Here is a 14,061-nt window from a genome sequence, read left to right as displayed (position 1 = left end):
CATTAAATTTGCACCTCGCTCAGTATTCATGGACAAAAGTAGCAAAAAGAAATGAAAGTTACACAAAGTACGGAGGAACGCCACACATGGAAAAGTAGTTAATAAGCACACAACATGCATCACTATATCACTCCTGTTTCTTGGGCACCCCGGAGGCGAGTGGCATGAACTCCGCCACCTTCTTCGCTGCTGAGCGGGCGGCTAGGCCCTCCCACCAGGCGTTGACGTGCGGTAGTGCCTTGACCAGTGTGGCGTACTCGGTAGCCATGAAGTAGTGCATGATGGTGAAGTGGCTGAGGTCGGCGAGGCTGAGGACGTCGCCGGCGAGGTACCTGCTCTGCGCCAGCCGCGCCTCGTACACCTCCAGCACCTTCTTCAGCTTCTCCACGTTCTCGTCGACGACGGCCTGGTTGCGTTCGCGGCCATGTAGGACGGGCGCGACGATGCACTCGACGGCGATGGCGCCTGCCAGTGGTTGCATCTGGTGGGCCTCCACCTCCACCCACATGTCCACCATCGCCGACTGCTCTAGGTTGCCGGACCCCAAGAGCTCCGGCTTGAACTTCCGAAGCACGTGCCTCGCGATCGCTCGGGATTCTGAATAAAGAAATACGTATATTATGTGTTAGAAAATTTTGTGGTGGTGGATAAAATGCTGCTAGGATGTTTTATGGATACACATATTTCTGAGCAGGTGTGAGTTGTAGTTTACACCACATAGTATAGAAGTATCATGGTTTAAGAACACCACATATAAAGTATTTTGTGCCACTTAACTCCCATATAAAACATGTAAAATTGTTTCACTTTAGCCAACCCTTACCTCTAGTCTCAACTCTCACGTGAACCATGTCGAGTTATTATTTGTTAATATTTACGCTAATGAGCATTAGATCGCGGAATTCTAAAAAAAATCCACTTACACTCATAATTTGCATCATCGTTTACCACCGGTCGGTAAATGTTGGTTAAGACCATTAGTTTCTTTAGCAATATCATCGTGATTTGTATCTCTCTCTATAGTTGATGAGGCAAAAAGTAAAGAAATGGTGCCACGGTCATGTGGATATGTATGGGACTAGTAGAACTAAGGGGGTGATACAGTGAACCCAATTGGCATGTTTACATGGCCTTGAGGGGCACAAAAACGCTATGAGGCTTTCTGTAATCATGGCATATTTGATATGCGGCAACTGGAATACCCTCTTTTAACAATGAATTAAAACATTTTTTTATAAATCCATCCACCACTGATGCGGTCCATATAAAAGAAAGGGACCTATATATTTTAAAAGCACTTTTCATGTTCAATTAACTTGTATCTTGATTACATTGTGAATCTTTATATTTGTTTATATGTTGATGGTTTGAGTTTGAAGAGTTTGAGCTATCGACATGATTAGAAAAGGACATATTCTGAATAAAAGATAGCAGTATATACCTTGTACTAAGAACATGAAAAAGAGAGCACGTTGACGCATTCGAAATTGTGCATTTTAGTACTGGTAGCAACGTTTCGGATGACCATAAAAAATGAAGTAGGTTTAGGTGCCAAATGAAAGGGTTGTGAAACCAAAGTCTCATCTGTACCAAAGAGCGACGTCGTCGACGATTACACTTGGCCAAGTGGGGACTGGGTAAGCTTGACTAGCAAATTTGGAAAACGAGAGAAGAGCCTGAACCTTCAGGGTCTTTTTGGAACATAGAAAGAATCAATTTAGTTTTGTAGAAAATACACACACACAAAAATCCTGTGCTCCAAACAGAGCATCAGAAAATCCGGAAAAGTTATAAAAAAAACCACACGCCAAAAAAAAATCTTTTCTGAAAGTCTCGCCCACTATCTTCTGTTCGTCTTTACGGGAAGTACTGATACTCATTTCTTGCGTTAGGAGAAGTTTTTACCAACGTTTACTCTGTTTTGATGTTGGTATTAAAAAGAACGTTGATTTACTTATGATTATAACTGTCAGTTAAAGCCTTTTTATCCTAGCAGCGGAACAAATAAAACATGCCTATATATAAAAACGGAACTCATTGAGATTGAGGCATATATATGAAAATGACACTCATGATTGAGATTTAGGCGATAAGCGAGGACACGAAATGGAGTGAATTATTGGTTGGTTGGCGGGCGTACGAGCGTGTTTGGATGGTGCACTGCACATTTCAGATGGTTTTGGATGATTCAATAGTATTCTATGAAAGAGAATAAACTAAACACAAGCTGAAACAAGCCAGGTCTCCGTCCTCCGGCACCGGCACCTATCTGTAAGGGAGGCCAGGCCGCAGCGGCCGGCCAGCGGGTATCTAGAAATCAATCAGAGAAGACCAGCAGGGACGAAATGGAGTCACGTGAGGCTGTCTCGACGTTGCTTGCGTATGTGCAGACCATCTCAACCTTTTTGCTTCAAGCGTGACGTTATTGCTTTCGTACGCACATCATGATTTTTGGAGGAGGAGACGCTATTTTCCGTCCCACAATTAGCACGTCATGAGGGAAATGGATAAGATGCTCAACTAGTCAACTTTGTACTGATATTATTTAGTAGTATTTGCTAACAAAATAGTTGGCTATATCTAGACAGATTTTTTCATTATTGTAGTAGTTACTTTATACCAATGCTTTATAGTAATAATCTAACAACATTCTCTCTCTTGTTACTAGACATTCTCTAATAGTTCATTCATATAATTGTTTTCAATTGAAATATCTAACCCCGTCGTTCTCTCATAGAGATTTTTAGAGCATGTGTTAGCTTGTTGTAAGTTTATAGTCTATTGTTTTTCTCTCTCTATGCTCTCCTCTCTTCTCCATCTCGGTGTGATACAAACCTGATGTGGTATCTTTTATATCTTTTATCAGGTGTGGCCAAATGTTCCACTAGAAGACAACACAATGCCTAGCATAATGATGAGCATATTGTCAAGAGCATCAAGAGCAATACGCATAAAAAAGATGTAATACATACAACATTATTAGTCAATATACAAAAGAAAATTTCCGTACGATTTGTCTTAACTAAAGTTTGGATCCAGGGACTAAAGTTTAATAGATGTCACATCGAATATTTAGATACTAATCAGAAAGACTAAACATGAGCCTAATTAGGCTTAATAGATTCGTCTCGTAAATTAGTCTCAATCTGTGCAATTAGTTTTATAATTAGTCTACATTTAATACTTCAAATTAGTGTAAAACATCAAATGTGACAGGGACTAAATTTTAATAGGAAACCAAACACCCCTTAAAAAGACGTTTGTCGGCAAATGGGCCGATATTTCTATCGGCAACGCCGATAGGCCAGCGGCCTACTGACAGGCATATCGAAGCTCCGTCGGCAACAACGGTTCAGTCGGCTAGGGCCCATCAATGGTGGTCGGCTGCCACGTCAGCATGTCCACACCTGAGTAGCCGTCCTTCAATAACCAACAGCCCAGATCTATAATTAATCATATTAAAAATATTATTTCAGAAACAATTTCTAATGAGTGACAGCAGCCTATCTGCCAGTGAGAGTGATGGCTGAGGTTGGTACGGTCAACGTATCGTTATCAGTTGGCCAGGTCAAATGCAATCTAGAATGTTATGTTACATAGTAAGTATTAATTTTAGTATGTTAAAATAATCAAAATTTAAATCTTTAGTCTCTCTATTCATTTCCTACTACAATGCCTATTTTGAAAATATATAATCTCTATCTAGTTGTCATAACTTCATCACTACTCTAGATGTATTTGCGTGCTTTCAACTTGTCGGTGTTTTGGAACCGGGGGTCCTCAACCGACTAGTGAATTTATACTGTGTGCCCCTAATCCCGGATGGTGATGCAAAGAGACACATGACTCTCCACGCCGCGCTGTCTTCGGAGCAGGGGTTAGGTAGCACAGTGCAGCACGGGCATCAGTCGTGGCACAGTGTCAAGCACAGCGGCCGGTAACCCCTGCCCCGTCCTATCCCGGACGGCATGGTGTTGACGTGACTCACGTCTCGTCGGCCACTCCGCTGTGTCGAGCCATCGTTCGGCTGATGTCGCGGGAGTGGTTGAACGCGTTAGTTGGACGTGATGTCCTGTCAGAGAAGTCGGTCAAGGTGGGGGCGGCGGGGTTGTTGCCGAGCCGATCTCGAGCGAGGCGGAGAATCGATACCTTGTCCGAGGCCTTACGGGCGGGGCCTCAGGCGAGACGAAGAATCGGTACCTTGTCCGAGGCCTTACAGGCGGGGCCTCGGGCGAGACGGAGAGTCGGTACTTCGTCCGAGGCCTTACGGGTGGGGCTTCGGGCGAGTCGGAGAATCGATACCTCGTCCGAGGCCTTACGCGTGGGGCCTCGGGCGAGTCAGAGAATCAGTACCTCGTACGAGGCCTCGTGGTTGTTTCTTGGCTTTGATTTTTATGAGGTCTAAGCGATTTTTTTGGTTTTTGCTTAGGGGGACCCCTTTTTATGGTCTCCGACAGTAGCCCCCGAGCCTCGGGGAGAGTGTGAGCGCTCTCCCTGAGGTTTTGACGAGACTTGGCTCACGGCACCTCCTGGCGAGATGATGTTTCGAACTCGAGGCTTCGGTGGATGCGCGCGAGCGCACCCACCGGGTGTAGCCTCCGAGGCCCTAGAGGAGTGGATTGATTCCTCCAGGGGCTTTTCTCATGTTGAGTGAGGGGTTTTATCACGTTTGCCGAGCCCTTGAGTGCGAGTTTGAGTCGCTAGGCCTTGGCTTTGTTGTAGGAAGAGCCCCCGAGCCTCTGCTTTGGAGCAAGAGGGCGATCAGGAGTTTCCCTGTCTTTTTTGTGCGGCCCTCATGCATCCTTTTCGTTCGGAAGGAGGGGTGGAGTATGCCAGGCTACCCTCGGTAGGCGCGAGCGGTGACACCTCCGATGAGCTGTTATCGGGTAAGTCCAAGTGGGTGCCCGTGCCCCATTCGATAGGGGCTGGCTAGCAGTCCAGAGACGCACTCCAAAAGTACTAGAGGGCTTCTCTAGTGGGTCCTAGGGCTGTTCGATTGGCCCCGGGGGCTCGGTGCCTCCCTACGGTGGAATCCCATTCAGAGACTTCCCTGTCGGTCTTGGACATGACTTAGGGCATCCCAAGCAATTGCTTGCCTAAGCCTTGGCCATGTACGGGCTCGCCCATAGTCATCCCTGACTCTGTTTGTCCTAGGGCAGCTGTCGAAACCCTCAGGAGCCCAGCCTTCGAACCCCTGGATCGTAACGGGCTCGGTGCCCAGTGCCGAGCTCCTGAGTGCGAGTTCAGATTGCCGGGCCTTGGCTTGGTTGTAGGAAGAGCCCCCGAGCCTCTGTTTGGAGCAAGAGGGTGATCAGGAGTTTTCCTGTCTTTTTTGTGCGGCCCTCACGCATCCTGTTCGTTCAGAAGGAGGGTTTTTATCATGTTTGCCGAGCCCTCGAGTGGGAGTTCGGGTCGATGGGCATCGGCTTTGTTGCAGGAAGAGCCCCTGAGCCTCTGCTTCGGAGCAAGAGGGCGATCAGGAGTTTCCCTATCTTTTTTGTGCGGCCCTCGCGCATCCTTTTCGTTTGGAAGGAGGGGTTGTTTGCCGAGTCCTCGAGTGCAAGTTTGGGTCGCTGGGTCTCAGCTTGGTTGCAGGAAGAGCCCCCGAGCCTCTGCTTCGGAGCAAGAGGGTGATTAGGAGTTTCCCTGTCTTTTTTGTGTGGCCCTCACGCATCCTTTTCATTTGGAAGGAGGGGGGTTTTGCCGAGCCCCCGGGTGCGAGTTTGGGTCGCTGGGTCTTAGCTTGGTTGTAGGAAGAGCCCCCGAGCCTCTGCTCAGAGCAAGAGGGCGATCAGGAGTTTCTCTGTCTTTTTTGTTCGGCCCTCACACATCCTTTTTGTTCGGAAGGAGGGGTGGAGTATGCCAGACTACCCTCGGTGGGCGCGAGCGGTGACATATCTGGTGAGCTGTTATCGGGTAAGTCCAAGTGGGTGCCTGTGCCCATTTGATAGGGGTCGGCTAGCAGTCCAGAGATGCACTCTAAAAGTACTAGAGGGCTTCTCTAGTGGGTCCCAGGGTCGTTTGATTGGCCCCAGGGGCTCGGTGCCTCCCTACGGTGGGATCCCATTCAGAGACTTCCCTACCGGTCTCGGACATGACTTAGGGCATCCCAAGCAATTGCTTGCTTGGGCCTCGGCCATGTACGGGCTCGCCCATAGTCATCCCTGACTCTGTTTGTCCTGGGGTGGCTGTCGAAACCCTCAGGGGTCCAGCCTTCGAACCCCTGGACCGTAATGGGCTCGGTGCCCAGTTCCTTAGTTTGAAAGGAATCGGGTGGGGATACTCCCTTCCCATCAGCCGATGACGGTGAGTGTACCTCATTCGAGGCCTTGTGACGCGGGGCCTCGATCGAGGTAGAGAATCGGTACCTCGTACGAGGCCTTACGGTTCGGGGCCTCGATCGAGGCGGAGAATCGGTACCTCGTATGAGGCCTTGTGGTTCGAGGCCTTGATCGAGGAGGAGAATCGGTACCTCGTACGAGGCCTTATGGGCAGGGCCTTGGACCGACCGTCGATGCTGGCGACCCTAAATTCTGACCTAGGCCAAAAGGGTCATGTAAATAGATTAGGACTTACATCATTGTACCATGACGCTCGTGGCCATCGAGGCCTTTTAAAGTACTTGTGTGTATACGCTTTTTAATCATTTTTTATTGTATTTCTGAGCCTCTGCCCTCTGTCTCGTCTTTGAACATATTTTTTACAAAAAACTTCCTCGGAGCCTGAGCTGCCCTTCGGGCAAAAGGTGGTGAGGGAGCTACCGTAGCCCAGAGGCATAGGCCGTCTCACGACTCGGCCGACCTTTTGCCCTCAGACAGACTTTCAGTCCTTATGTTTTTTACAATCGATTTGTCAGAGTACGAGAGAGAGTTTGGCGTAGAAATCTTTCGAAAAACGACTAAAAGAAACGGTGTCTATATGCTTTTTAATCGTTTTCTATTGTATTTCCGAGCCTCTGCCCTCTGTCTCATCTTCGAACATATCTCTTGCAAAAAACTTCTTCGGAGCCTAAGCTATCCTTCGGGCAAAAGGTGGTGAGGGAGTTGCCATAGCCCAGAGGTGTAGGCCGTCTCACGACTCGGCTGGCCTTTTGGCCCTGAGATAGACTTTCGGTCCTTAGGTTTTTTACAATCGATTTGTCAGAGTACGAGAGAGAGTTTGGCGTAGAAATCTTTTTGAAAGACGACTAAAAAACTGGGACTTAGGGGGGGAGGTCCCCCCTTCTAGCCCCCGAGGGAGGCTCGGTTTTGCAGGGGTAGAGTCAAGTCTCCCTTATAGCGTTATTGTAACGCTGATCCCCCATCGATGGGCTCGGGGGGTTTCTCAAAAATTTAGAACAACAAAAGAACGCCTCTTTATTGTGTTTCGAGAAACAAAGTATACAATGCTTGGAAATTTAAGGGTAGAAGCAACATAGCTGTTCTATGTTCCAAGCATTGGTGAGGATTTCGCCCTTCTTGTTGGCATCGTCCTTGTCATCGAAGAGCCCGGGACCTCTGGCGGGGCCTCGGGGATTCCTGCGATCTACGGCTGCGACTAGATCGGCCTCTAGGATCTCCTGCTTCCCCCGGCGCCGTTGTTAGGGAAGATGGCCCCGACAGCCTCTTCGCCCGAGGCGAAGCTAGTGGCGATGTCGAGGAGCGTGGCCACCGTGGTTGGTATGTTCCGGTCTAACTCTCGGACCAGGTCTCGCCAGGAGGTGCCGGAGACAAATGCCTAGACAATTTCTGAGTCACCGATGCTGGGCAACTCGGTGCATTGTTTGGAGAAGCATCAGATGAAGTCTCGGAGAGACTCGTTTGACCTCTGGCGACAACTCTTGAGGTCCTAGGAGTTCCCGGGGCACACGTATGTGCCCTGGAAGCTCCCGACGAATAACTTTACCAAGTCACGCCAATTTTGGATCTACAAGGGAGGGAGGTGTTCGAGCCAGGCTCACGCCGAGTCTGACAGGAGCAAGGGGAGGTTGCGGATGATGAGCAGGTCATCGTCCGCGCTGCCTAGCTGACAAGCCAGGCGATAATCAGCCAACCACAGCTCAGGGTTGGTTTCGCCGCTATACTTTGAGAGGTTGGCCGGTTGCTGAAACTGGGCCAGGAAGTGGGCGTTGCGGATGGCCTTGCTGAAGACTCGAGGGCCAGGTGGCCCAGGAGAAGGACTGCGGTCTTCCCTATAGTCGTAGGGACCGCCTCGGTGCGGGTGGTAGCCTCGGATGGGCCCATCGTTGTTGTGGCGCCGTTGCTTGCTAACCACAACACGGTCGCCTTGCGCCTCGCGTCGGTTGCTGAGGTGGTCGTGCACCGAGGGGGCCTTGTTGGTTGTCGGTGCCTCAGTGGGCTCAGGATGAACCGAGGCCTCTCTATCCTACCGAGGTGACGCCATGGGTCATTCCGAGGCGCTCCTGCGCCGCCGAGAGGTAGAACTTTTGGCCTGCTGTACCGCGATGGCCTCGAGGAGGTCTCATAGCTCGCTGTGGACCCATCGCCCCTCCAAGGTAGAGGGCTCGGGCATTGCTCAAAGTAGCATCGCCGCTGCCACCACGTTCTGACTGGCGCGATTGAAGATGGGGGGTTGCTCGCCCCCTTCGTCGTTGTTGATGCGATGGTTGGCGTCGTGAGCCCACCACCGGGCTGCTCCGTCATCCCCGTGACCCTACTGCTCTTGCTCAAGAGTGTCTCGGAGCTACTGCAGAAGGAGTCGGTCTTGCTCGACCTTGGCCTGAAGCTCACGAAGCTGCTCCAGGTTCGGGCGTCGAAGTTCCTTAGGGGTGGGGTTCTCGTTCCGCGCTACTAGGGGCTTGATGCGTGGAGGTGTGGCATCGCCTACCCCCTCGTCCTCATCGCTCGCGCTTGGCATCCTGAGCTCGACGTTGAAGCACTCATGAGTGGGATCATAACCGCCTTCGTCATCGGAGTCAGAGTAGCCGAAGCAGTAGTCGCTCGCGGCTAGGAAGTGGCGCATGGCTTTAGGGTCGTGAAGGTCGGAGAGGTCCACTCCAGCCCATGCCTCGTCCTCCTCTGAGGAGTTAGCATGGGTGTGGGTCGAGGTTGTGGCGATGAGGTCGAGGGCAAAACGTTGGTAGGTGGCGACGGCATTGCTCAACCCGAGGGGGTACAGGGATGGTGCCGTCGCCGAGCTCCACTCCGCCGAAGTCGATTTCTCAGGAGGTGGCGGGGCAGAGCTTGGTGACGGAGCATCGCACTGCGCCATCGGTGTCTTTCCCTTGCCCAGGCTTAAGCTAGACAGGTCCCCAACCAGGGACTCTGTACCAACAGCCGGGCATGGGATACCGGCGGAGCGCGGTGCGTCGCCCCGAGCTTGCGCGGAGTCGGGTTGGTCTTGCCCACATCGCGCCTGGCGAGCGCGACGAGAGCGGCGGCCCGAGCGCCGCCCATGCCTGGGCTGCTGGCGCATGATGTCATCGTTGGTCGATGGGGCTCCCGGTGGGAGGAGCACCATATCGTACTCATATCGCATGGGGTCTGCCATCCAAAACTTGTTGGGATGATTAAGCTGACACGTAGTAGTTTCCCTACCTGGCGCGCCAACTGTCGGTGTTTTGGAACCGAGGTCCTCAACCGACTAGTGAATTTGTACTGCATGCCCCTAATCCCAGATGGTAATGCAAAGAGACACAAGGTTTATACTGGTTCAGGCAATAGGTGCCCTACGTCCAGTCTGAGAGATCGATCTTGTATTCCTTGCATCGAGGTGCTTGTAGTAGGGGTTTACAAGCTAGGCGAGAGAGAGAGAGAGTTAGTCCTAGGTCTCCGCGTGGAGTGACGTGTGTTGCTTGAGATGTTGATCTCAGGCAGCGAGGGAGGAGTGTGAGTTACAGAGTGTTGCGTTGTTCATGCGTGTATGTGTGTTCGTGAACGTCTGAGTCCTGATGAGCGTGTGTGTCTGCTAGAAGCGGCCCCAGTCACTCCCTTTTATAGTCAAAGGGAGGCACCGGGGCGTTACATGTGTTTGGTACATGGCGTTTCGTGAGCAGAGGCGGCATGTCCGAGCCCTGTAGCTCGTCGCTGTGGCGGCATGGTCGGTGGAGCGGCCCTGTCCTTGGTGCACTGGAGCGATGCGCCGGTCATGCCTGATCCTGTGCGACATGGGAGCTCCTGTGATGGCTTGACGCAGGGCATGGCACATACTGTGGACGACGTGCCGGTCGCTGTATGTTGACAACGAAGAGAGCCGAGGCCCAGTCGGTACCGAGGCTGAACCATTGTGGGAGGCTCAGCGGGCGCGAGTCCCGAGGCTACCGAGACCCCAAAGCAGATAGCCGAGGCTCGGAGGGAGCAGTTGGCCTTCGTACATCGATTCTGAGGCTACAGGGACCTGGACATGACTCTCCATGCCGCGCTGTCTTCGGAGCAGGGGTTAGGTAGCACAGTGCAGCATGGGTGTCAGTCGTGGCACAGTGTCGAGCACAGCGGCCGGTAACCCCTGCCTCGTCCTATCCCAGACGGCATGGTGTTGACGTACTCATGTCTCGTCAGCCACTCCGCTGTGTCGAGCCGTCGTTCGGCTGATGTCACGGGAGTGGTTGAACGCGTTAGTTGGACGTGACGTCCTGTCAGAGAAGTCGGTCAAGGTGGGGGGCGGCGGGGTTGTTGCCGAGCCGGTCTCGAGCGAGGCGGAGAATCGGTACCTCGTCCGAGGCCTTGCGGGCGGGGCCTCGGGTGAGACGGAGAGTCGGCACCTCGTCCGAGGCCTTACGGGCGGGGCCTCGGGCGAGACGGAGAGTCGGTACCCCGAGGCCTTACGGGCGGGGCCTCGGGCGAGTCGGAGAATCGGTACCTCGTACAAGGCCTCGTGGTTGTTTCTTGGCTTTGATTTTTACGAGGTCTAAGCGATTTTTTCGGTTCTTGCTTAGGGGACCCCTTTTTATGGTTCCCGACACAACTCTACTGGTCTCTAATATGTATTTTTAGTTGTATCAGCTTTCATTGACTCCAATTTATGACATCATGGGTCCGATTTGGCTTTCGGATCTTATTAATTGTTGTAGTTTTTCATCAAATTGTTAAGTTCAAACTCTAATGCTCGTGCATTTTTATTTGAGTTTTTCTTTTATATTTTTAGATTCTAGGTCCTAGACTAGAGTACTCTAGTTATTTCAATGGTTTTTATTAACAATCGTTTTAGGTCCGCATCACGACACTTAGGGCGTGTTTGGGACCGCGTATTCCGTGGTGACGGTGGAAAGAATCGAACAATCGCGCCAAACGTCCTGCGGCGGTGATGATTCTTTCAACCGCACTCGACATGGGAGTCGCGAAAATGAACAAGCAGCTCGCGGAGCTCGTGTTTACGCCACCGCCACTCGGAGCTCGCGGTGCCCATACCGCACCGCGCGGTCGACGACCGCGGTCCCAAACACGCCCTTAAGATGTTAAATTTCTTCTATTAAAGAATAATATGCACAGTAGTACTGTTTTATAAAAATTTGCTACATTTAAACTATCAGTATTGATGTATCATAATGCTCCAGTTAAATTGTACTCTAGTTATTGATGTATACACTTATGTGAAGTAACCGCTAACAAATTTCTAGGCATAGAGTTTTATTATAATTTAAAATGAATAAACAGCCACTGCATTGGTATGTGTCACTGCCCTTGGGCGCTGGAGCAACAATATTGTTTTTTGTTTTTTTAAAATCAAGTTCTATTAATAAGTCAGGTCTCCAACTACCCCTGTAAATTAATTTCTCGACGTAGTTGGCAGGTGACATCTTATTTTTAGATATATAAATAAAGGCAGGTGACTTTTAGAGTTGCTTGGGGCTGTCGCGAAAACGACCTCTTTGACCGTGTGTAGTAGCGTCCATCTGCCAAATTCGATGAAGATATCTGCTACACAGCGATTTAAAACCCAAAAGAATATTTTTTTTTGCTAAATATGATAAATACATTAAATTTCCAAAGATCTATTATTCATGAGGAGAAAGCAGAAAAAAGTGAGTATAAAAAAAACAAACTATAGAGGCACCGTGTACTACACATGAGAGAGTAATTGAGCACAACACACATCACTCTGCTTCAACATCACTCATGTTTCTTGGATGCCCAGGCCGTACTAACCGGCATGAACTCCGCCACCTTCTTGGCCGCCGGGCGTGCGGCGAGGCCCTCCCACCAGGCGCTGACGTGCGGGAGCGCCTCGACTAGAGCGGCATACTCGGTGGCCATGAAGTAGTGCGTGATGGTGAAGTGGCTGAGGTCGGCGAGGCTAAAGAAATCGCCGGCGAGGTACTTGGACTTGCTCAGTCGTGCCTCGTACACCTCGAGCACCTTCTTGAGCTTCTCTACATTCTCGTCGACGACGGCCTGGTTGCGTTCGCGGCCAAGGAACGGCGTGAAGATGCACTCTAACGCGATGGCGATCACCAACGGGCTCAGCTGGTGGGCCTCCACCTCGAGCCACACGTCCACCATGGCCGCCTGCTCCAGGCTGCCGGTGCCTAGCAGCTCTGGCTTGTGCTTGCGGAGGACATGTCTCGCGATCGCACGAGATTCTGAAAGAAAAAATATACATATCACACGCTTAGAACTCGTAGAATCAAAGCAAAATACTACCTCCCCTCCATTCTAAATTGTATTTCACTTTAAATTTAAATCTGCTCCTATAGGTCCAAAAATAAGTGTATTATTAAAATGTTGATGAAAAAAATCAATAAAACTAATGTGACCATGCATCAGAAATATTGGTGTGCTAGGGTGTGTAGCTACGCACCCTATGTTTCAATAGTAATCCTATCATGTTTCAACAACAATAAGTGCATGTTTCAAGTTGAGGTGTTTCAAAGGTGTTTTAAAGCGGATGTTGCAAGTGTTTTATCTAGATGTTGCTAGCATTTCAAGCAGATGTTGCAAGAGGGTGTTCCAAACCGATGTTGCAGGTGTTTCATCTGCATGTTTCAAGCGTTTCAGGTGCTTCAGGTGGATGTTGCAAGAGGATGTTTCAAACGAATGTTACAAATGTTGGCATATTTTTTTTATAAACTTACTTAAAGTTGAAAAGGTTGACTTAGGATAAAACTGTGAATTACTCCATCCGTCTAAAAATGTACACCTCACATCTCAAAGATTTAAATAATCCTAGAAGAGGAGTTAAATAATATTAAATTCGACTAAATATATATAAAAATTAATATTATTACGTGAATATTACTAGATTAATCGTGAAATATATTTTCATAATAAATCTACGACACGCCCGATGGATGATGATGAACTTACCGAAGAGCGTGAGGTCGCCGTCCTCGAGCACCGGCACCTTCCCGAAAGGCTGCAGCAATTAAGCACGGGAGCGCGCGTCAGTCAGGGCCGATGGGCGGAGCGAAAGTGAAACCAACAAACAAATTCATGGTGGATCGAGGGAGCAAGGCACGTACGTTCCTGGCGAGGTGCTCCGGGCGGTGGTGGTCGCCGGCCTGGCGGCTCATGGGGACGAGCTCGTAGTCGACGCCGGCCTCCTCCAGGGCCAGCAGAGCCCGCGACACGAACGGCGAGATAGCCCACCCGTACACCTTCACCGCCGACGTAGCCATGGCTTCCTCTCTGCTCTCGCGAGTGCTACGACTAGCTCTGGCTCTCCTTCCTTGAGTGCGCGCGAGACCAAGAGCTCGGCAGCTAGAAATGGATGGATGTGCACCTTCTACCTGCTGCAGGCTGCTACTTATACACGAGCGGGAGAGGAGAAGGGAGATCAGAGATGACGCTGGCGCTGGCGGTGCTAGAACTAGAAGAAGTGAAGGGAGGGTGAACGCGTGACGTCGTTGCTTACGTAGGCGGCTAGTGATCAGGTGCGGGCGGGCGGTGTAGAGTCCGCCAAATGGGACGGTATCATCGGTCCGGCACCTTTCCCCGCCAATTGACTGGTTCCGCCCAATTGACTGGTTCCCAGCGCGCGCCGGCCAAGCTGCAATGCGCGCTGCGCGGGTAGGCGCGTAGGAAGCGAGGGACCGTAGATTATTTTTGTATTCCATTGATTTGCATGTCGTACAGACTAAAAATAGTCGTAACTACTAAACCGACTATCCAAATTAAATTCTGATTG

At 50.5% G+C, this 14,061-nt stretch overlaps 2 protein-coding genes across 2 annotated transcripts; both read right to left on the bottom strand.

The window, feature by feature from the left end:
• Window positions 1-127: 127 nt before the first annotated feature.
• Window positions 128-589, bottom strand: LOC136509965 (glutathione S-transferase 4-like). The gene has a single exon (XM_066504544.1). The coding sequence runs from the start codon at window positions 515-517 to the stop codon at window positions 128-130; it is 390 nt and encodes a 129-aa protein (XP_066360641.1). The 5' UTR covers window positions 518-589.
• An 11,329-nt stretch (window positions 590-11,918) lies between these two features.
• Window positions 11,919-13,717, bottom strand: LOC136512432 (glutathione S-transferase 4-like). Its single transcript, XM_066506395.1, has 3 exons — window positions 13,397-13,717; window positions 13,242-13,290; window positions 11,919-12,517 (listed from the first exon to the last, which is right to left on the bottom strand). The coding sequence occupies exons 1-3, from the start codon at window positions 13,550-13,552 to the stop codon at window positions 12,048-12,050; spliced, it is 675 nt and encodes a 224-aa protein (XP_066362492.1). The 5' UTR covers window positions 13,553-13,717; the 3' UTR covers window positions 11,919-12,047.
• Window positions 13,718-14,061: the final 344 nt, after the last annotated feature.

This window comes from Miscanthus floridulus, chromosome 16 (assembly GCF_019320115.1).
Source record: "Miscanthus floridulus cultivar M001 chromosome 16, ASM1932011v1, whole genome shotgun sequence".
NCBI classification, from domain to species: Eukaryota; Viridiplantae; Streptophyta; class Magnoliopsida; order Poales; family Poaceae; genus Miscanthus; species Miscanthus floridulus.
Note: the sequence above shows the minus strand (reverse complement) of the source record. Positions and strands in the feature narration are given on the sequence as shown.

Excerpts from the sequence above, each read along its gene's own strand:
- LOC136509965 (XM_066504544.1), bottom strand. The coding sequence starts at position 517 with ATGGTGGACATGTGGGTGGAGGTGGAGGCCCACCAGATGCAACCACTG.
- LOC136512432 (XM_066506395.1), bottom strand. The coding sequence starts at position 13,552 with ATGGCTACGTCGGCGGTGAAGGTGTACGGGTGGGCTATCTCGCCGTTC. Across the intron at positions 13,291-13,396 it reads CGGAGCACCTCGCCAGGAAC|CCTTTCGGGAAGGTGCCGGT; the intron begins GTACGTGCCTTG and ends TAATTGCTGCAG. Across the intron at positions 12,518-13,241 it reads CGGCGACCTCACGCTCTTCG|AATCTCGTGCGATCGCGAGA; the intron begins GTAAGTTCATCA and ends TTTTTCTTTCAG.